Genomic DNA, 23,014 nt, shown 5'->3' with positions numbered 1-23,014 from the left:
TGGAAGGAGCATTAGTCTGGGCCTGGACACCATGCCCCCCTGCTGGCTGCCACCCTCACTTGTCACCAGGCTTCCCGATCCACAGGGGCAGGGTCATGGCCGACTGCTGCAGCAAGGTCATCAGCACCCCTCTGCGCATGGTCTTACGAGGCGGCTCCGAGTCATTGTACAAACCCGCGATCTTGGCCGCTGTGGGAAGGACGTGCACCCTTGAGGCCCCAGGGAGGGGCACCTGCCCTGAGACCCCCAGCACCCTGCCCTGTGCTGTCAGAGGAGCTCAGCAGGGAGCCCCCACCTCCCCAGTTACCACCAAGGGTCCAGCCCCTTCCCTGCCCATCCACAAGATGTCCAAGTTGGGACCCTGACAAGCTAAACTGCCAGGGTGATGAGGTGTAGGGACAATGGTCACCCTTGAGGGGAGGAGCTAGAAAGTTTCCAAAGGGTGGTTTGGAGGTGCAGTCACCTCTGTCTCCTGACCTGGGTACCGTTGGCCTGAGTGTGCTGGGCCATCAAAACCCGCAGGAGCCTTACCCTTCCGGGCACTTTTCTAATCATCTATTCACCCAAAATTGAGAACCAATCATTCAGCGTGGACTTTTGGCCTCTCAGGCATGGCTCCACGTACCCCTCAACTTCAAACAAAACCAAACTGGCAAGGGCCAAGGGCCGAGGGGTCTGCCCACCATGGCAAGACAGGCAGGGAAGCCAGGGCAATGGCGTCTGTGGGTCTGGAAGGCAGCACCTGGGTGGCAGCCACTCGTGGCCTTGCTTCAGGACACAGGGTGGGCTCTGCCAAGCCCCCAGATTCCCCCCACAGCAAGAAGCAGAGTGGGCGGTGGGAGGAAGGAGGGAGGCACAGGCCCTCTCAGAAGAGAGAACCAGAAGGAAAACCCTTCCCGAGGCCATGTGCAGTGATAACCTGTCAGTGCCACTGGCTCCCCACAGAAGGCCTGATGGCTGTCCTCAGCAGCCCCCACTCTGCCTGCTCAGGAAACCCTAGTGCATTCCCCCAACTCACCAATCCGCCTCTCTTCCAACAGCGACTTGATCTCAGCAATCTTATCCAGGGCTTTGCGGAGGATGCTGAGGGTAGGAAAGGCAGAGAAGAGGTCTTGGGGCGTGCACTTTCCTGCTGATGCCAGTATGGGCTCTTCAGGCAACCCTACTGCTGCAAACTAGAGTCCCAGAGGACAATGCGGGCCATGTAAGGACCGTTCAATGGGCACAAGGAATGCACACAAGGGAGCTGGAAACCTCCTCTCGCCCAGTGACCCCACAGCCATTTCAACATCCTAATGCAACACACTACATGTGTGTGGCGGTGATAGTGTAGACAAACCTACTGCATGGCCAGAGGTATGACAGTAGAGCATGCGCAGTTACACACAGTACAGTACACTCAATAACAGTGACTGTGCTACTACTAGGGTTTGGGGTTTTTTTCTTTTGATACTGTGGATTGAACACGGGGCACTTAACCACTGAGTCACATCCCCAACCCTTTTCATTTTGTATTTTCAGACAGGGTTTTGCTATATTGCTTAGGGCTTCACTAAGTTGCTGAGGCTGGCCTTAAAGTCATGATCCTTCTGCCTCAGCCTCCCAAGTTACTGGGATTACAGGTGTACACCAATGCGCCTGGCTATGCTACCAGATTGAGCATTAACTTCACTTTCTTTTTTTTATTTTTTTTTTTTTAGTTGTAGATGGACACAATATCTTTATTTTATTTATTTATTTTTATGTAGTGCTGAGGATCGAACCCAGTGCCTCACACTTATGAGGCAAGCGCTCTGCCACTGAGCCCCAGCCGCAGCCCCTTCACTTCACTTTTGATTGTTAGATTATACTCGGATTTATTAAATAAAGAAATTAACTGGAAAGCAATATGCCCTTGACACCAGCAGCTACCTCTCTCATGTTTACCGCATGTCTTATTTGCATCGAGAGGTCACACTGAGTGTGGCCTATAGCATCTAGATTTGCTTAAGTTCTCTGTCATGTTCTCACAATCATGAACCTGCCTAACGCTGCACATCTCAGAGTGTTAAGTAATCCATGCCTGTGTTTGTTTGTAATCTGCATGTGTGTTTGGGCTGGGGTCCCTGGGGCTCAAAATCAGGCCTGGTGCATGCCAGGCCAGAGCTCTGTCACCAAGCTAAATCCCCACTTCTGGCTTAGCTAAAAGTACAAATGGCAAGGCAGCAGGAAGAACAGGCCCGAGGCCTTAAGATAAGGATCCTATGGAGGAAGGCAGGTCTAGCTGGGCTGCCTGTGCTAAGAGCACGTAACATATCCTGCAGAAAAGCAGCTGCGGCTCAGGCCACTCTAACATCCTGCTGAGGTGATGAGGACAGAAGTGAGAACCCGGGGCCTTCCCTAGGTAGGACAGAGCCAGTGCTGTGGAGACTGTCCTGGCTAAGAGCAACGCTAGAGCGCAGGAAAGTCATCCATGCAAGACCACAACCAGGCACAGACCTCTGCACAGACTTGTGGCCCCAGGAAGCTAAGGAAGTCAGTTTATGGAGGTTCCAAGTTGATAGAAACCCAAGTCACCTGGCGCAGATATCACAAAACTTCATGGAGGCAGGCTTCTACTCCTGTCCGGGTACTGAGAATTGAACCCAGGGACACTCCCCTGGGTTCTCATCCTCAGTCCTTTTTATTTATTTATTTTTAATTTAGAGACATGGTCTCGCCAAATTGCCCAAACTGGTCTTGAACTTGCAATCCTCCTGCCTCAGCATTAGCATAGCTGGGATTACAGGCGAGTACCACTGCAACCAGTCAAGGCAGGCTTCTTTATTTGAGATCTTGGGGAACCACCCCAGAGGGCATTTCAAGAGCAATGTGCTCCACTATGGGTCATTTTATTACCTGCTCCCAGAGCAGACTCCAGCCCATTCCTCAAGCAAAGCTTTATTAAACACCCCTTGGTAGAAGGGACTCTGTCCAACAGGAAGGAGACACATGAACAACCACATTACAGCATTCCAGAATGTGACCCTGTGGGTGTCCAGAGCAAGTGACTCATAGCACTCAGCAGGTAGAGGCCAGGGGACAGTGGAAGACAGCAGCTACACCAAAGAGGGCAGGTGAACTGCTACCCCACTGTGCGAAGCACTCAAGTTCAGTGGGGTTGATATGTGGGGCAAGGGAGGCTTAGCCACCACAGGCTTGGGAACACTAGGACACTGGCAATCAGGAAGTCCAGAGAGCAGAGAAAGAATAAAAGCCAGTAGATCAAAGGAAACTCTGAAAGGCTGGTCACTGATGCTGGGCCCATTTGGAGGACAGAGTTTTTGTACAGCATGTCCAAAGTTCTGCTCCGTGAGATACCAAACAAGTGGTTATCCACCCTATCTGGACATGAGAACCTCCTGGTGAAATCCCAATTGTTTCAGGCAAGAATCATAAAATGGAAACTCAAACTAATGGTCTGAAGTGAAACAGGATGTATGCATAGTTACAAAGTATCTCCCAGAAGATACTCACTGATTATGAGAACCTGAGAAAGGCCAAAGACACCACCTTGACCAACGGACAAACAGCACCTGGGGCCTTCTAGTAGGCGCACCACGGACCTTACATCTGTGCCACCACTGCCCAAAGCATAAAATCTGAATCTAGCAGTGAGGAACGTCAGACACATCTATATGGAAAGATGTGCTACAAGATGATCTGTGTCCTTAAAAATGTCACATCATGAAAGGCCAAGACAGCCTGGAACAGTTCTAGATTCAAGGAGACAGAGAAGTGACACTAAATGCAATGGCGACTAGAAAAAATGGCCTATTTCTTTTACTATACAGGACATGAGCAGAAAATGATGAAATATGAAGAAGTTCTGTAGTTCCTCAGTATGTATCTGAATTACTGTCCTGATTTTCAGAATTCTGTACTATAGGGTCATATAAGAATGTCTCTGTTGCTGGGAGCTGTAGTGTAATTCCAGCGACTTGAGAGGCTGAGGCAGGAGGATTGCAGGTCTGAGGCCAGACTAGGTACCACAGTGATACCCTGTTTCGGTGGTAGAGTGCCCCAGGTCAATATCCAGCACTGAGGGGAAAAAAGAAAAGAATGACTCTTTCTTTTAGAAACCACTGACGCAGATCAGGGCACATGGTGAGACCCAGCTGTATGGGTCCTCCCCAGCTAGACTGGAGTACCCCTCTTGCCCATGCCCCTTTCCACCCTAATATTGGGCTGAGAAGGTTTGATTCAGTATTTATGGAGCAAATGAAAGAAGGTTAAAGAGTCTGAAAAAGTAAAACAGCAGCAGAACTTCAGGGTGGGCCCTGCATCCACCAAATAAGCTTAACATGTTTAAGCTTGTGAGCAGTGCCAGCGGTGGCCCACGCCAAACTGGTTCCAGAGTCTCTTCACTGCGCGAGCAGTCAGACTGGGAAGTACAGTCTGCTTTTTATACTCAAATGAAGGACTGGGGCTGCAGCTCCACGGTAGAGCCTTATCTAGCCTGTATGAGGCCCGGAGCACCCAAGAAAAAAGAAAAAAAAAAGGTACACCTCTGACTCTGCGAGCCACCCCCCAGCCTCGGTGAGTGAAAAATAGCCCAACTTCTGCCAGATGATAATCTGCGGACCAGGGATGGGGCAAGGTGGGGAGGGCTGGCCAGCCAGGAGGAGGAAGCTATTTCAAGACACCTCAGTCAGAATCCAGTGTCTCCTGCCTAAGTCAGCCCCACCCTTCTGTTCTGTTCCCAACCTGGCTAAAGTCCCCTAAGGGACCCCACCAGACCCCTTTGTCCAAGCTGGAAACCTTGGAATCTGAATTCAATCTCCCCTTTGCTAACTGGCCCCTAATTTGATTCAGAAATGGCTCCCCCCGCCCCATACTGGGGATTAAACCCAGGGGTGCTTTACTACTGAGCTGCTATATCCTCAGCCTATTTTTATTTGCTATTTTGAGATAGAATCTCACTATTGCTGAGCCTGGCCTCAAACTTTTGATCCTCCTGCCTCGGCCTCCTGAGAAGCTGGGATTTCAGGTGTGCACCACCAGACCCAGCTCAGAAATGGCTCTGAACCCATCCTTGCTCCCAGTCCCCACTGCCACTGTCCCATTCACTTCTATCAGATCTCAGGCCTAGTCTCCCACCTAGCCTTGAACCCCCGCAACCATTCTTTTTCATTCCTGCTTTAAGTCTTCACTGGCCTGCACGGCCCCCAGGATGAGGCCCACAGTACAACAGGCTCTGGTGTCCTGCCCTCCTCTTCCCCAGTCCTGAGGCCTGCTCTCTGGACTGGGCCCTTGAAGGCAGGGTTCTCCCCTTTCTTGTGTCACCTGCAGAGATGGCCCAGCACCAGACTCAGATAAGCATCAGCAAAGCCTACAGAACGGTGGGCAGACGGTGGGCAGATGACAAAGAAAAACAAGAGGTAAATGCAGAACAGAGCCTGAGGGAGCCACACAGGAGGAGGGAAGAGTCCTGAGACCATCACAATGCCGAGCAGCGACTCTGGCCCACGGCTGGCATCCCAGGTCCCAGAATAAGCTCAGCGGTTATTTAAACTGCAGACCACAGCTTATTATGTAATCATGAAATTATCATCTTGGGTACCACCTGCATTAAAAAGTAAATAAAGAAAGTAATAGCCTATACTTAGTAACACTAATAACTTTTGTCCCTATTCTGTGACATATATTCATGTAAAATAAATATACCCTGTGGAAAGGCACCATTTTGTCATCTAGCAGGGTATTAAAGAATACAGAATTTAGGCCTCAACCCAGGTTTTTAGTGGATTACGTAACCCTTCTGGGGCCTGTTTTCTTATCTGTAAAATGGGGGTAATTTCTGCAAACTACTCAAAGGAGTGCTATGTGGATTAAATGAAGTAAACATAAAAAGTACTTGGAATGGTCCCAGCAGCACAATGAGGCTGCAGAGCAGCCTTTATTATCACTGGGCCTCAATACAGAACGAATTTCCACCGTGGGGGATGGCCATAAGAGCCCACCAACCCTGGCATCTGTCATTGTCTATGCTTTATCCCATTTTATGTTCACAATCCTACAGGGAGTGACTGTCCCAGCTTTCCTGAAGAGGGAACAGAGTCTCAGCTGAAGCTGTGCCCCAGGGCAAAGGACGAGGGAATGGCAGTGCTGGGACCTGACTCACGCTGTGCCGTCAGGTACCCAGCAGCAGACCTCCCTGGAGGAGGCACTAGGAGGGCGGGAACCAGGAAAGAGGCCAGGCAGGATGACTCTCCTCCACAGGAGACGCAGGCTGGGAGCTCTAGTGTGCGGGCGCCCAGAGCCCAGCGCCCCGCTAGGAAGGGAAGATGGTACTCACTTGCACTCGGCCTCCGCATCAGCCTTGGCGGTGGTGTAGAGGCCTCGCAGTTTTGTCCGGTAATAAGGAGAAACTGTAGAGTGAGCACAGAGTGAGAAGGCATGGGCGAGGGGCGGCAGCGGCCACGTGGCACTGCTCCCAGGACACCAGAGCCATATTTGGGAGGCTCAGAGAAGCCAGGACCCAGAGCCTGGGCTTTACTGGCTCCGCGGTGTACCCAAGGGCCGACAGCTCCTGCTGAGCAAGTTCATGCTCAGACACCACCACGGCTAGGGCAGCACGTTCCGCCTCTCCCCATCATGACACAGCAGAAAATGCTGGTCAGCATCAGACAAAGGGACAATTTTCAAAGCTACTCAGGACTGGAAAGCACAGCCCAGACGTGTGACCACCAAGGAGCCCCGGGGGTGCGTGCAGGGGACAGTTGCATTCCACAAACCCCCCCTCCACCTAACAGGGTGGCTTTTCACTCAAAGGGGAACTTTCTCTAAATGCAGCCTCAAGTCACAAGCTTTCCAGTCCCCAGAGTATAGGGATTTTTGAGGTTCTTTAGAACTGATCAGTCCATCATCAATCTCCTGGGTCACTTAAGGTCACTCAGCCTAAGGGAACACTGAGCCTCTGGCCCACTGAGCGGATCATTATGGAATACTCAGATACATGCAAAAGCCCCCTGTGAGAGCAGTGACTGCCGCGCTCCCGGTCAGCTCTCACCCGGTCAGCCCCTCCCTCCTGAGCCCCACTACTCACTCTTGTTCTCTGTCTGCATCCGCTCATGGGTCTTCTGGATGTTCACTAGGTTGTGTTCACTCCTCGATCGCTCTTCCTGTGAGCATGAGGTTGAGGGGACAGGAGCAAGGCCTTTATTTGGCACCCTGCATCTTGGGCCAGAGCCCCATCCCATCAATCCAAATGTACAAGTTCAAGACAAGTTTTTCCCCTGACTAATAATGCAAAAACATTACAAAAGCCATTAAGAGTTAAATCATGAGTTATCCTCTAATGACCCCCTTTATCAAAAAGAGATGAATTATAGATTCCATGGAATCACTATTAAAATTCCCGGGGACTTCTATGCAGAAATTGACAAATTTATCCTCGAACTCATATGGACACTCGAGGACCCACATTAGCCCAAACAATCTTGAAAAACGAAAATTGAAGGACTCAATTCACAATCTACTACAAAGCTACAATCATCACAAGGGTGAGGTGGGCTGGGGTGTGTAGCTCAGTGGTCAAGCACTTGCCTTGCATGCTTAAAGCCCAGGGTTCCATCCCCCAGCTCTATACAACAAAAACAAAAACATAACAGCACAGTGGCACACTCCTGTAAGGCAGGAGGCTGGAGCAGGAGCCAGCCTCAGCAACTTAGCAAGACCCTGGCTCAAAATAAAATAAAAAGTGCTGGGGATGTAGCTAAGTGGTTCAGTCCCCAGGGCCACCAAAAAAAAAAAGAGGAATGAAGGTGTGTCACTAGCACATGGATCAATAGAACAGAACCAAGAGTCCAAAAATTAGCACACACAGCTGTGATCAATTGACTGGGGTAAGAAGTTGAAGGTGGATGTACTGGTACAATTCTTCCCCATATACTGGTCCCTGGGAGCAGGGCTACAGCTACAGACACTGGAGGCAGGGACGACCCCTCACGAGAAGGTAAAACTCTTCCTTTTAACTCTGATGTAGGATTTTTTAAGTACATGAGGCGTAGGCTGTGCCTTTATGCCATGTGGCAAAGTGGGGCAAACAGTGAGCACAGCCTCACGGTGGAGAGAGCCCAGCACTCTGCTCCTCATAACTGACCCATGTGGATGGAGTAACAGGGAATGGACGAGACGGTACCGCTACCAGCCACCCAGACAGCACAGCGGCCAATCTAACACCTCCCACGGGTGGAAAAGTATGGACAGTGTTTACCACTGACAAAGGAGAGGAGCACTCGCTCTCAATGCTCTCCTGGTGAGTGTGAGGTTGGGGGGGGCGGGGGGCAGGCCTGCATCTGGCACCCTGCGTCTGAGGTCAAAGAATGTTCACAGGGGTTATGTGATGAAAGAAGTCAGTCTTATAGCAAAACCTAAGAGAGGCTCAGAGCGAGAGAATATGGTGTCCCTTCACTCTTACACCAGGTGCCCGGATGCCTGCCAAGACCACTCCTGCTTCTGGAAGCTGACCAGGTCAAACAGAAGCTGGCAGACCTGAGTGGCTTCCTGAGAGATGTTCTGGAGACCAGGATGATGATAAACTGAAAGGAACCCTAATGCTGTGCCAGCGTCTTTTTCTGTTCTTCAAATTTTATTTCATTAGTAAACTATTTTTAGAGCAGTTTTAGGTTTAAAAAAACAGAGCACACAGCACAGAAAGTCCCCATATCCCTGCTCTCTTCGATGCAGTTTCCCCAATCATTCACATCTTGCTTCAGTGTCGCTCCTCTGCTTCGAGGAGGGACCAGTACTGACACACTACTAACTGCAGTCCGTGCTCTAACAAGGCCCCTCTGTGTGGTTTTGACAAATGCTTACTGTCATGTATCCGCCATTATGTATATTATAGACATGGCTGCACAACTCTGAAAAACTCAAAACTACTGGATTACACACTTTAAATGGGGCATAGGATGCTATGTGAATTATCTCCCAATACAGCTGCTAAACAAAAAGAACCCAGAAATCCTGTACGTTACAGAAAATCCAACAGGAGTCCCAGTCATGCCCACACCCTCCTCTCACCTTCTTCATTCCTACATTCACATTCTCTGGGAACACAAGTCCCACCCGCAATCCTCCTCAGCTCTGTGTCACAGCCCTGACCCTCCTCTGGAGGGCTGTGGCTTCCTACCTGGGTTTGCTTGATGAGCTGGTGGAGCTCTGTGAGAAGTTCTGCAATGCGGGAGTCAGCAGACACGAGGGCCATGGCGTATAAGGTGCCTGGTGGGGAAGGGAGAGGACTTCAGTGGTTCCTGTGGGCTAAACTGCATTCCTTCAAAAGATACGTGGAAGTCCTAAAGAAAATCATTTGTATTTCTATACACCTGTCACAAACAACCCAAAAATGAAATTAAAAAGAGAATTCCATTTACAATAAGAAAACAAAATACTTAGGAACAAGTTTAATAAAAGTAGAAAATCTTTACTCTTCAGCGTAAACCATAAAACACTTTTGAAAGATATTAAGAAGACCTACATAAATGGATCTTAGAAGACAGAAAATTAAGATGATAATATTCCTCAAATTGATCTACAAATTCAGAGCATTCTATATGAAAATCCCAGCTGGCTTCTTTGTAAAAACTGACAAACTCATCCTAAAATTCATAAGCAAAGTCAAGGGACCCAAAACAATTTTGAAAATTAAAAAGTCAGAGGAACCATATTTCCCAATTACAAAACTACTACAAAGCTATAGTAATCAAAATGGTGATTACATGTAGACCAATGGACCAGAATCCAGACACTGAAATAAACCCTGACATCCAAGGTCAACTGAGTTACAAAAAGGGTACAAAGACAACTCAATGTGGAAACAGTCTCTTCAACAGATGGTAGAGGAACAAGTGGATATCCACATACAGAAGAATGAATTAGGACCTCTAATCTCAGATCACAGACAAAAATTACCAAAACAGAAACTTCTCAAAAAGATATACATATATTACTGACAAAAATACCTGAGATAATCAACTTATAAGGAGAAAAGGTTATTCTGGCTCTCAGTTTCAGAGGTTTCAGGCTGAGGCAACTTGGCCTTGCTGCTTGGGCCCGTGGTGGCACAGCACATCACAGTGGGGGCATGTGGCAGAGGAGGCCTGTTCACTTCATGGTGGCCAGGAAACAAAGGGGGGAGCCAGGACTTAATATCCCCTTCAAGGGCATGTCCCTGATGATCCAATTTTCTTCCAATAGTCCCACCTCCTAAAACTTACACTACCTCCCAGGCTGTCAACCAAGCCTTTAACACATGGGTCTTTGGGAGACATTTAAGATCCAAACTTATAGCAGTACAAATGACCAACCAGTACATAAAACCACATTCCACCTCTTTATCATCAGGGAATGCAAATCAAAATCACAAGGAGATATATCATTTCATTCATAAAAAAAGAGACATAAGAACAATTGTTGCTCAGTGCAATGGCACACGCCTATAATCCCAGCAGCACAGAAGGCCGAGGCAGGAAGATTGCAAGTTCAAAGCCTGCCTCAGCAAAAGCAAGGGTGCTAAGCAATTCAGTGAGACCCTGTCTCTAAATAAAATACAAAATAGGGCTGGGGACTATTTTGGTTGACTGCCCCTGAGTTCAATCCCCAGTACCAAAATAAGGAAATAAATAAAGAAGAAAAACAATTGTTGGCAAGCATGTGGAGAAAATGAATGGGGAAGTGTGGTATTATATACATAATGTAGTATTACTCAACAATAAAAAGAAATGAAGTACTGACATATGTTATGACATAGATAAACCTAAAAAACCTATGCTAATTAAAGACGCCAGCCACAAAAGACCCCATATTATGTTTCCAATTATAAGAAATATCCAGAATCAGCAAATCCATACAAAGATAAGTAGGGAAGTACTGAGGGAGACAGAGGAAATGGATAAGACACTTTTGACAGGGGATTAAAAAATATTCTTGGGCTGGGGATGTGGCTCAAGCGGTAGTGCGCTCGCCTGGCATGCGTGTGGCCCGGGTTCGATCCTCAGCACCACATACAAACAAAGATGTTGTGTCGATGAAAACTAAAAAAAATAAATAAATATTAAAAAATTCTCTCTCTCTCTTTAAAAAAAATCTTAATTTGAATGTAATATTTGCTAAACCCACTGAATTGTACACTTTAAAAAGGTATACAATTCCCATTCACCTAAGTCTAGGCACATACTAATGTACTTTCTGCCTATTTTTTTTTGGGGGGGGGGGACCTGGGATTGAACTCAGGGACACCGGGCCACTGAGCCACATCCCCAGCCCTATTTTGTATTCTATTTAGAGACAGAGTGTCACTGAGTTGCTTAGCACCTCGTTTTTGCTGAAGCTGGCTTTGAACTTGCGATCCTCCTCCCTCAGTCTCCCAAGCTGCTGGGATTACAGGTGTGCATCACGGTGCCCAGCTTCTGCCTCTTTAGATTTGCCTGTACTGCACTTCATTTCCTCATACTACTGAATAATATTCCATTGTTTTGGTACACCACATTTTGTATATAAATTCATCAACTGACGACCATTTGGGTTGTGTCCACTTTTGGGCTATTATGAATGATGAACACTCACATATAGTTTTTGTGTGGACATATTTTTTAAAAATATGGATACAATATCTTTATTTTTATATGGTATTGAGGATCAAACCCAGTGCTTCACGCATGGTGAGTGCTCTACCACTAACCACAGCCCCAGCCCTGGATGGACATATTTTTTTCATGTTCTCCGTATATATTTAGGTGTGGGTATCCATCACTGGATTATATGGTGACTCTATGTTTAATATTCATAGGAACTGCCTATTCCCAATGTGGGTAAAGCATTTTACATTCCCACCAGCAATGTGAGGGTTCCACTGTCTTCATCTATACTAACACATCTGTCACCTGTCTTTTTATTACAGCCATCCTAGTAAGCCTGAACTGATATCACTACAGTTTTGATTGACATGTCCCCGATGGCTAATGACAGGAAGCATCTTTTCTTGTGCTTGCTTGTTGGCCATTTATGTATCTTAGAGAGTTGCCTTCATCCATTTTTAAGTTGCTTTGTCTTTTTTGAGTTGTGTCCTTGGATGTTTTTAAATTGTTATGAAATCCAATTTCTTTTTTTCTTGGTCACCTGTGACACTGATCTGTTTTTTTACCACATGTGCAACCACAGCTCTAGGAATCTACTCTGTAGCAGGCACAAGGGATATATAACAGTGAATGAGACAAAGAGTCCCATCTTCCTCTTAGGAAACAGTCCAGAAAAGAACCCAGACATTAAACAGTTATACACTGCATAATGCCATTTTAGTCAAGAATAGACCAAATATTGATGGTGGTTGCATAATATTATAAAAGAGCCGAAAAATTCCAACTGCCTAATATTTTTACTATAACTTTCCTTATGCTTGTATACATAAAAGGTACTTTTTTGTGACAATTACCTACAGTATTTAGTACAGTAACATGCTATACAGAGTTGTAGCCTAGGAGCAACAGGCTATATCTTATAGCCTAGGAATGTCTGGGTTTGTATAGGTGCGCTCTACAATGCACAATGAAAACACCTAAAAATGCATTTTTCAGCATGGTTTCCTACAGCTAGCTGCTGTATGACTACAGTTCCATATAATTATCCGTAGGAGAAATAAGCACTAAAGGAGACAGAAGATAAAGCAGATAAATGAATAACCCTGAGTTAACAATAACAGAGAATGTCAAAGAACTGAAAACAAATTCTCAGGCAGAAAGGCCCTCCCAGGCTGAGTGCATCGGCATGTGCCTGTAACCCCAGATACTCAGCAAGCTGAGGCAGAGGGATCATAAGTTGGAGGCCAGCCTGAAGAACTTTAGCAAGATTCTGTCACAAAATGTGATTTAGAAAAGGCTGGAGTAGAGAGAGAGCTTGCTTCGCATGGGCCAAAGCCCTGGGAAGTTCTGGATTCAATCCCCAGTAATGCAAAAAAAGAAAAAAAAAAGTGGGGGAGAGGGGGGGCATACCATGTACCATGTGCCATGTGCCAAGGAGAATACTCACAATCAGACACCCGGAAATGAAACTAAGCCTCAAGGGTAAAAATGTGCTAACAGAATGATGGAGAAGGAAGCGGGGACGGGGAATCAACAAGGGGCAGAGATCTACTGCACCAAATCCTGCTCAGGACCTAGAACTAACTGATCATTGAACTTGGTGACCCAGAGATCATTGGTGGCTTTGGAAAACCACCAGTGGACTGTTTCAGGGGACTAACGGAGCAAACGGCCTGCCTGAAGGGAACTGAAGAGACTGGAAGAGAAAAAGCTGCTAAAGGGTCTAGCCCTTGGATGCAAATGAGGTTAACTGGAGGTTAACTGGAGGTAGCTGGAAGGTGAAAAAGAATAAATGAGGCTGTTGTGCGTTTTGGGGACAAGGAGAAAAAAGTGCAGGTGTCCAGGGTCTCATCCTCACTGATCAACCGGGGGCGGGCTCCCCAATCAAGCTCGGCGCGGCGTGGCGTGGCTTCCCACCCTCGCCGGGGATGGAAGAGCGCACGCGCAGATCCCGGGGCGGCCGGCGCCAGGCGCCCTTCCCGAACTCCGCCCCTTTCCGCGCAGGGCGCGTGCGCACGGCCACTCGAAGGCGGCCCTCAGCGAGGCCCGGAACCGGAGCACGGAAGGACCTCGGCCCTCCGTGCCCGCCTTTCTCAGGCGTTCCCAGGCCCGCGGCACAGCCCCACCTACCGAATCTCAAGCGGAACAAACGCGTCGCGCTGGAAATTACGACGGCGACAGTGGGTGCGTCCCGCGAACGCTTTTTCAGAATCTGCGGATGGTAACGCACTTGGGTTGGAAGATTCGCGGCACGTCGAGAACCACACACGCTTTTTTTCCTTTTATGAGCTTGGTTGAGCGCTGAGGGCTCTCGTGCGCATGCGCGGCCCTTCCTCTGTGACGTGCCGCGCTGCCTCTTGGGAAATGTGGTTTTTATATTGACACCTGTGCACGACTCGGCAAACTACGGTGCTTGTGTGTTTGCATTGTCTTCTCCCACATCCCAAAGGTGCTGTAAAAAGCAAATGTACTTAAAAGCGAGAGTGGAGCGCTCGCCTAGGATGCGCGAGACCATGGGTTTCATCCCCAACATCAGAAAAAGAAAAAAAAAAATACAGCAGATTTTTTATGGGGAAAGGAGTACCCCACAGGGGTTGTAAAAGATCTCTGCAGTTTCAACTCAGTTTAACTGCTTAAAAAATATAAAGTGTTTTAATAATTAGAAACAAATTATAGGGCTGGGGATGTGGCTTCAGCGGTAGTGCTCTCGCCTGGCATGCGTGCGGCCCGGGTTCGATCCTCAGCAACACATACAAAGATGTTGTGTCCGCCGAGAACTAAAAAATAAATATTAAAATTCTCTTTCTGTCTCTCTCTCTCTCTCTCAAAAAAAAAAAAGAAACAAAACAAACAAATTATAAACCGTTCTTTAATCTAGAAATCACAATTTTACAGAATCTCCCCAGGAAATTAAGAACGTGGATATGCAAATATTTAGCTCCTATGATGTTTGTCAAAAGCCATCTTGTACCTTAAGATTTCTTACAGAACTCCTATATAATATATAATTATATATTAGTGGATTATTTGATAGACTTGCTAGCTCTCTGGGGTAAGGCTCATCTGTTCTGTTCATCGAAGTATTCCCCGTACTTAGCACAGTACCTGGTATTTAACAGGCCATTGATATTTTTCTATTAATTAGAAAATCTCAGACTTCATCACTGAAACTTTCAGCCCCAAAATTAACATATCATTTTCTTACATCAAACTTGAATTTCTTCTCTGTAGTCTCTAGCTCAATGAATAGTAGGAACAGTCTACCCAATCTCAGTTCTACCTCCTGCATTTTGTGAATATTATGCTATTTAAGGATTCCACAAATTTTACATTCATGAAGTTCTTAGGAGCTTTCCCGAATGACAAATATCCACTGTAGTTGCTCATGAGGAGAGATTTGAGGCTCATAATTGCTTTTTTCAACATTTTTATTTATTCTTTTTACATATACAGGATGGTAAAGTGTATTTTGACATCTTATACATACATGGAGTATAACTTATTCTAATTAGGATTCCATTCTTGTGGTTCACAATTTTTTTTAATTTTTCTTTAATTCCTGATTTTCTACAGTAAACATATATTAACTTAGAAAATGTGTTAGTGGCACATGCCTGTGTTCCCAGCTAGTTAGGAAGCTGAGGATGATTTGAACTCAGCCTGGACAAAATAGGGAGACACTGTCTCAAAAAAAAAAAAAAATGGATGTTGTAGAGTATTGCCCACATGTAAGGGAGAGCTCTGTCTTTCTTTCTGTCTTCTCATTCATATCCAGATTTCTCAAAAGAATTATCTATCATCATTTTCATTTCTTCACCTCACCTCCCACTCAGCATAATTTTTTTTTGAGGCGGGGGTACCAGAGATTGAACTCGGGGGCATCTGAGCCACATCCCCAACCCTATTTTATATTTTAGTTAGCAATAGGGACTCCCTGAGTTGCTTAGTGCATCCCTTTTGCTGAGGCTGGCTATGAACTCCCAATCCTCCTGCCTCAGCTTCCTGAGCCTCTGGGATTACAGGCGTGCGCCACCACACCTAGCAGATCTCAGCATAATTCTGAACTAGTACCCGTCCTCAACATCACCCTTTCCTTTCCTCTCATATTCAACCTACCAGTAAGTATCTGCTGTATAGAAACAGACTTGTTGGGCATTCACTGCGTGTCAGGCACTGCAGAAAATGCTTTACATGTATTCATCCACAGAACACAGTCCATCTACTTCCCCTCCCCCTCTGCCCTGGTACTGGAGATTGAACCCAACATTTTAATATTTTTTTAGTTGTAGTTGGACACAATGCCTTTATTTTATTTGTTTCTATTTTCTATGTGGTGCCAGGGATCAAACCCAGTGCCTTATGCATGCTAGAAAAGCACTCTACCACTGAGCCACGACTCTGGCCCTATCCTAGCCCTTTTAAAAATTTATTTTGAGAGAGGGTCTCTCTAGGTTGTCCAGGTTGGGCCTGGAACTTGTGATCCTCCTACTCAGCCCCCCAAGTTGCTGGGATTCCAGGCCTGTGCCAGCATGCCAGCTATTGTTTTAATCAGGTGCTGAGGTTGAGATGCTCATTTCTCCTTCATGACACGCTATCACCACTGGGCTCTGCTTGGCCTCTCGGTATAGATATTGTTGTTCCTTTAACTTTTTTCTTTACTCTTCCCCCTTTCACAAGTAGGACATGGGAATGTCCTTGTAAAACGTAGTCAGTGGGCTCATTTTCATCGTGATTTTTTTGTTTTTGTTTTGTTTTTTTTTGTCTGTCTGTCATGCGGTGCTGGGGATTGAACCCCGGGGGCATTCTAAAACTGAGCTACACCTGCCCCTAGTCCTTTATGATTTTTATTCCAAGACAAGGTCTTGCCAAATTTGCCTCAAACTTGCAATCCTCCTGCTTCGGCCTTCCAAGAAGCTGGGACTACAGCGTGCACCACCACACCCAGGCTCAAAGGCATTGTGCTATCAACCTCATTCTGTTTCTTTTTCCATTCAGGACTTTACTTTTAAGACCTGCCCTTGTGTGTACATCCTTGTGTGACTTAGAATAAGCATGTGGCATTTCAAAGCAGGTACCCACATTTTAGTCATTTGGACCCCGATGATGGACTTCTAAATTGCCTCCCATTATTTACTGCCACAATGCCATAGTGAGTGACCTCCTGCTTGTCCCCTCATGGCCTATGTGAGGATTTCTCTGGGATAAGTATCCACCACTCCGATGGAGCTATACACTCTTAAATGGTCTCCCCAAATCTCTTCTGACCAGAGTGGTCTTTTAAAAATGCAAATGTGGGGCTGGGGTTGTGGCTCAGTGGTAGAGCATTTACCTCGCACACGTGAGGCACTGGGTTTGATCCTCAGCACCACATAGAAATTATGTCCATCTACAACAAAAACCACCCACAAAATGCAAATGTGTTCATGTTCTGGTATCCCTGACTTCTTTCCCGCCTCCCTCCCTCCCAACCAAACCCCCCTCCCTCTTCATGTCAGTCTCCTGGGCCACTCTAGAGGCGCCTGGAGCATATTTATCTGTGTCTTCACCTCCATGTCTCCTGTTCATCTGCACATCTCCCTGACTGAGTCAAACACGTTTGGGGGTTTTTTTGTTTTGTTTTGTTTCTTGTTTTGGGGGTTTTTTGTTTTGTTTTTTTGGTACCAGGGATTGGACTCAGGGGCGCAGCTCAAGCACCTCAGGCAGACAGGTGTAGGAAGCTGTTGACAATTCAATGTTTTTTGTCCCTGATGCATACACAAAAAGCCACCAGAAGGTGGCATCATATGCATGGAATATGAAGAAGCAAAAGGTTGAAATACATTAACTCATAAAAATTGCCTTTTGTCTGCTTATAAATTATACATTGTAAAGCTGGGCGTGGTGGCCACTGCAATCCAGCAGCTCGGGATCCTACAGCAGGAGGGCTGTAAGTTCAAAGCCAGCCTCAGCAACTTCTCAAGGTCCTGTCTCAAAATTAAAAAGGCTGGGGAAGTGGCTTATTGGTTAATCCCCTCTGGGTTCAGTCCCTGGTACCAAAAATAAATAAAGTCCAAAATCTAAAATATATAATGGAGAAAATAGAATTCTCTATAGTTCCAGTCTAGGATGTCACCATTATGGAGAGTATGTACATCCCATATTCTCTCCTTTTTATTTTCAGTAACTAAAAGATATTTTCTCACAAGAATAGGATTACAGATGTACAGCCTCAGGCTCCTAGGCTGCCCAGGGCTATGTTGGGCTTGGGCTCAGGGTCGCCCTTAGGGGGCGATGCGGACAGCGCCATCAATGTCTGGGGTGCCTTCCCGATTCGTGGCCCCTAGGGGTCTGGGTCTGAAGCAGCATGGTGGCTCAGGTTCTGCACCAGCAGCACAGCGGGCTCAGCTCCAGGAGGCGCCCCAGTCTCCTAACGCGACTCAGCATGCACTAACCTGACAGCCCTGCAAAACTGAATCCATCTTCCCCATCTGGACCAACGCATGTCTCAGAGTGAAAGCCACCAAGCTGATCTCAAAGATCACCCTGGGAATCCTCTTGACCTTCCTCAGAACTTGACCTTTGAAGATCAGTAGCCCATAGGCAATCCCAAAAACTGACCACCATCCAGGACAGCAGGGCAGCAACTGCACCTCTATGGGGCACGCGTGGCCCATGGTTCAGATCCTTCTAGTAGGAGTGATTTTTTTTTTCATTTAAAAATGTATTAAAAGCACAGCGCAGTGGTTCATGCCTGTAATCCCAGAAGCTGAGGAGGCTGAGACAGGAGGATTACAAGTTCAAAGCCAACCTCGGCAACTTAGTGAAGTCTCGTCTCAAAATTTTAAAAAAAAAAAATTTAAAAGGGCTGGGGATATGATTCCATGGTTAAATGCCCTTGGGCTCAATCCCTGATACCAAAAATTAAATAAATAAAAAAAACGGCATCCATTTATATTCAAGTTAAGGATATCACAAAGCCAGGGAAATTGCAAGCACAGCTGTAAAATTTGAGAGTTTCTCTGGACCAGGGTTATGGGGGTCTTAGCAACACATTTAGGGTCCCCTAGCCATGCAGGGTATTGAACCCAGGGCACTCTACCACTGAGCTACATCTCCAGCCCTTTTTATTAATCTTAATTTGATAATCTTGTTGAATACATCATGCCTTAGCTCAGGAAATCTCTGGATCCTTTGAGCCAGTGACTTCTGTATACCCCTCAAACTATCCAGGACTTTCTGATTCCTGTTTAACTCCTGGCTTTGGGTGTGTTTTGCTGTCTATCACACAGACCCCTGCTCCACAGCCCCCTGAGTTTACTGCAGGTGGATCCTACTGGGTTGTAATAGGTGTGTTTGGCAACCTGCTGGAATGTCACAAGGTATGACCCTAAGCAGAAAGAATGCAGACTTCCTCGTGCCTGCTGCTACACACAGCTGGAGGCTACAGGATGTAAAACCTCATCTCTTGACTTTTCCCGTTGAGTCATCTTTGGGGCCCTATAAGTCCGTGTGTAGCATTTCCCAGAAATACCTTTTCTTTTGACTGCTGGCCCTCTGCCTAGCCTTCTCCCCAGGGTTTAGATTTCCTCCTTCCACACCTGCAAGATCAAAGCCAAAGAAGACGCCCTTGCCTGGCCCCATTGCAGCTGATCACATGTCTTCATGGTCCCCTGTGTGACTAGGACAGGGCCTCTCAGATCCCTCAGAGCAGAGAATCTGGACGCTGAACAGCAGTATTGACCTCAGCAAAGCTTCATGTATTCACCTTGTCATTTATTAAGCTCTGACTGTGTGCCAGGCGTCGAAGATACAATGATAAAGACAGGCAAGACTACTGCCCTAATGAAGAATAACTAAAACAGCAAACATTTATGGAACACTTGCCACCTTCTAGGCACTATGCGCAGCCTTTATAAGAATTGCCTTTTTAGCCAGCTTTTCACAGTGGTAGTGTGGTAGCCAATGAGGTTTATCCAAGGCGTGATTGTTACTATTTGAAAACTTTTCCCAATACCCTGCCATGACAATTTGCAACATGTAGTCAGCACTAGTTTAATAAAAGAAAGAAAAAAATTGGCTTTTCAATCCTCATGAGTCCCTCAGAGGGTTAGTCAGTACCATTATTAATCTCATATTAATGTCATTTGTCTTTCTTTCTTTGGTACTGAGGGTTGAACCCAGAGGCATTTTACCAATGAGCTAAGTCCCCAGCCCTTATTTACTTTGAAACAAGGGTCTCACTGAGTTTCTTAGGTCCTCGCTAAGTTGCTGAGGCTGGTTCAGAATTCACAATCCTCCTGCTACAGACTCCTGAGAGGCTAGGATTACAGGCACACGACACCAGCCCATCATGTGTGTTATTTTGGATAAGAATGTGTTGATATGCTGAGGAGCCATCTGCTTCACTGCACAGAAATTCCAGAAGGTACAGCTTATGGTGGGTCTCTGCATCCTCAGCACACCAGGTCCCGAGCAGGACCGTTTGGGAAGAAAGGGAGGAAGGAGGGAGAGAGAACCCCTGACAGGTGCCTCCACACAATGGAGGAGGCAAACCTTTGCCAGTGTTTGGTCACTGTGCGGACTTAGAATGAGCCCTGGAACTGGGGTCAGGTAGACGGTGGGTACAAATCATTCATTACTCACCAGCAGTGTGACTTTGAGCAAGTCACCCTCAGAGCTCCCCCCACCCCCCGTACTGGGGATTAAACCCAGGGGTACTTTACCACTGAGCCACATCCCCAGCCCTTTTTGAGACAAGGGTCTCACTGAATTGCTGAGGCTGGCCTCCAACCTGCAGTCCTCTTGCCTCAGCCTCCCAAGTCACTGGGATTGCAGGAGTACACCACTGCATCTGGCAGTTTTTGAATAATGGGGAAACGGGAGTAAGTCATGTGCCTTGCTCTGGGCCAAGTCCTCTCACATATGGATGCTCTCACTGTCCTCCCTTTATAGGTGAGTAAGCAGACCCAGAAGTGGGAGGGCTGGGTGTGGCTCAGTGGTAGAGCACTTTCCTTGCATGTGTCATACCCTGGGCTCAATCCCCAGCATTAGGAAAAGAAAGGAAAAAAAAAAAAAAAAGAAGTGTGCCCAAAAGCTCTCAGCTTGTCACCCAGTAGGCCTGGTGGCAGAGGCCAAAAAGTGAAACTTCCCCATAGGGGACTCCTTAGAAATCTACGAGGGGGTGGTTTGGGTGTCACAATAAGAGGGAAAGGGGCCCAAACAACTCCGTATGGTTAAGTATTGTCCCATGTCCTGCTAGATAGTCATGTAAGTAAAAAACTTATTTTTAATGATCCGAACCTAAAACCTAACCCTGTCCCATGTGAAAATAGAGGAGTTATTTTGCTACCACAGTGATAAAGCCCACCTCTTGCTGGGCTGAGTGGCACTGGCCTGTAATCCCAACTACCTGGGAGGCAGCCTCAGCAATACAGCAAGACCCTGTCTCAAAACAAAAAGGGTGTGGCCAGGTGTGGTGGCACACACCTGTAATTCCGTTGGTTTGGGAGGCAGGAGGATCACAAGTTCAGAGCCAGCCTCAGCAATTTAGTAGGGCTCTAGGTAATTTAGCGAGACCCTGTCTCAAAATAAGAAATAAAGGCCTGGGAACGTGGCTCAGTGGTAGAGTACCTCTGGATTCAATCCACAATACCAGGGAGGAAAAAACCAAAACCCAAACCACCATGTCCCAGGAACACATATTTCCTAATTTTCTCCATGTCACCTTATCTTGGTGTGTTATCTGTGTTTAAATTAGGGTTCTTTTCCTCCTCTTGTCATCTGGTCTGTTATTATCCCAACTCTGCTTTGATTGGAGAGGCCTTCCGTTTTCACTTTTGTTTCCTGAGTATTAAAGAACTCACACATCACCCACAGGAAAACAAAAGCTAAATTTAGTTGATTCAGGAATGCAAGCAGAAGGACAGCTTCTGAGCGAACCAAGGGTGACCCTGGGCTAGGAGAGGGCTTGGGTGAAGGACGGGATTTGGTGATACTGAGATGACACAGGATTTAATAGATTCACAGGAGTGTGAGCAGAGATTCATAGCTGGCCTGGCCCGAGAAAGTCTTGCTTCATTGGAAACCAGAATGCTTTGTTTGTTTTTTAAAACGAGGAACATTTTGTCTGTCCACCTCCCTGCCAAAGACAGCAGGGTGGAGAAAATGTGGGTGGGCACCTCTCTGGGCCAAAATGACTCATATGATTTAGATCCTTTAGGCAAACATGGAATATTTCATTTCCACATGTTTCTTATCTAAACTTAAAATTTATACTAATTCCTATCAAATTCACATTTAAGGACAGGTGCCATGGCACTCGTGGGAGGATCTCAAGTTCAAGGCTGGCCTGGCCAACTTAATGAGATTGTGTTTCAAAATTTAAAATAAAATTTAAAAAGAAAGGGAAAAAAAAGACCTGTGGACCTAATTCTGTGATAGAATGCCCCTGGGTTCAGTCCCTAGTACCAAAAAAGTCACACTTAATTCATCCTTAAATTCACAATAATTCATAATTTTTTGTACAGGGGATTGGACCCACCCAGGGGTGCTTTACCACTGAGCTACCTCCCCAGCCCTTTCTGTTTTTTATTTTGAGCCAGAGTATCACCAAGTTGCTGAGGGTCTCACTAAGTTGCCCAGGCTGGTTCAAACTTGTAATCCTGCCTCAGCCTCCCAAGTCTCTGGGATTACAGGTGTGTGTACCACCAGGCCCAGCAGACTATGCTTTTATCATTTTATTATAAATTAACTTCTTCTGTCCCCTACATATTACAGTAAGAGCATTATATTAGAAAATGTGACCAGCGTTTATGTAGCCCTCGCACAGCATCAGGCAACGCTGTGAGGGCCTTTCCGTGAATTCACTCACGGACTCCTCTCACTAATTCTATGGTGTAGATAGAATGTCATCTTGGTCTTTAGAGGAAACTGAGGCACAGGAAGTGGAGTGACATGTCCAAGGTCACAGAGGCAGGAGTGGGTTGCAACTTTGAACACAGGGCCTGAGGCTACAGAGTCTGTGTTCTCAGCTACCTGGCTATTCTCCCTCAGGAGAGGACGGTCACTCAGGGACTCCATGCAGGATATTAATGGGATTTTCCTTAAAGAGACGGAAGTGGGAAGCACTCGCAGGGCACATGGGGTGTTGAAGTCCCCCTCCCTCCTTCTTCATTCCATATTTGACTACTACAACCTGAGTTGGAGCCTGATTGGGGAACAGCAGGAGGGCAACTCTGTGGCCAGACCCAGGCCTAGAAGGAGCCAGTGGCAGAGGGTGGAGGCTGGACAGGAAGGAGTGACGCAGGTGAGGCCCTCCGTCTCTGCTGGCCAAGATCTCAAGGACTGTTTATGCCCAGACCCTGCCTCCTCCCTCTTCCCCCTGAGAGGCGGGAGTCTCCACTGTGGAAAAATACCCAGCAGAGAGGGAGGAGCAGTGG

At 46.7% G+C, this 23,014-nt stretch overlaps 1 protein-coding gene across 4 annotated transcripts in view; it reads right to left on the bottom strand.

Annotated features, from left to right (window-relative positions):
* The window catches only part of SGF29 (SAGA complex associated factor 29), a 29,768-nt gene extending 15,649 nt beyond the window's left edge, over positions 1-14,119 (bottom strand). The window contains exons 1-6 of one of the 4 annotated variants that reach the window (XR_014022659.1): positions 13,728-14,112; positions 9,155-9,243; positions 7,067-7,142; positions 6,317-6,389; positions 1,019-1,083; positions 60-189 (exon numbers count right to left, since the gene is read on the bottom strand). Coding sequence is in view for 3 of the 4 variants with exons in the window: in XM_081299216.1 (XP_081155342.1) it covers positions 60-189; positions 1,019-1,083; positions 6,317-6,389; positions 7,067-7,142; positions 9,155-9,229 (419 nt within the window). In the remaining variant the exon portion in view is untranslated. Of the gene's footprint in view, positions 1-59; positions 190-1,018; positions 1,084-6,316; positions 6,390-7,066; positions 7,143-9,154; positions 9,244-13,727 lie in introns of all 4 variants that reach the window. The other 3 variants (XM_081299216.1, XM_081299218.1, XM_081299217.1) reach the window with 3 other exon arrangements.
* Between the last annotated feature and the right edge of the window lie 8,895 nt (positions 14,120-23,014).

Source organism: Spermophilus citellus, assembly GCF_964194105.1.
Source record: "Spermophilus citellus genome assembly, chromosome: 6".
NCBI lineage: Eukaryota > Metazoa > Chordata > Mammalia > Rodentia > Sciuridae > Spermophilus > Spermophilus citellus.
Note: the sequence above shows the minus strand (reverse complement) of the source record. Positions and strands in the feature narration are given on the sequence as shown.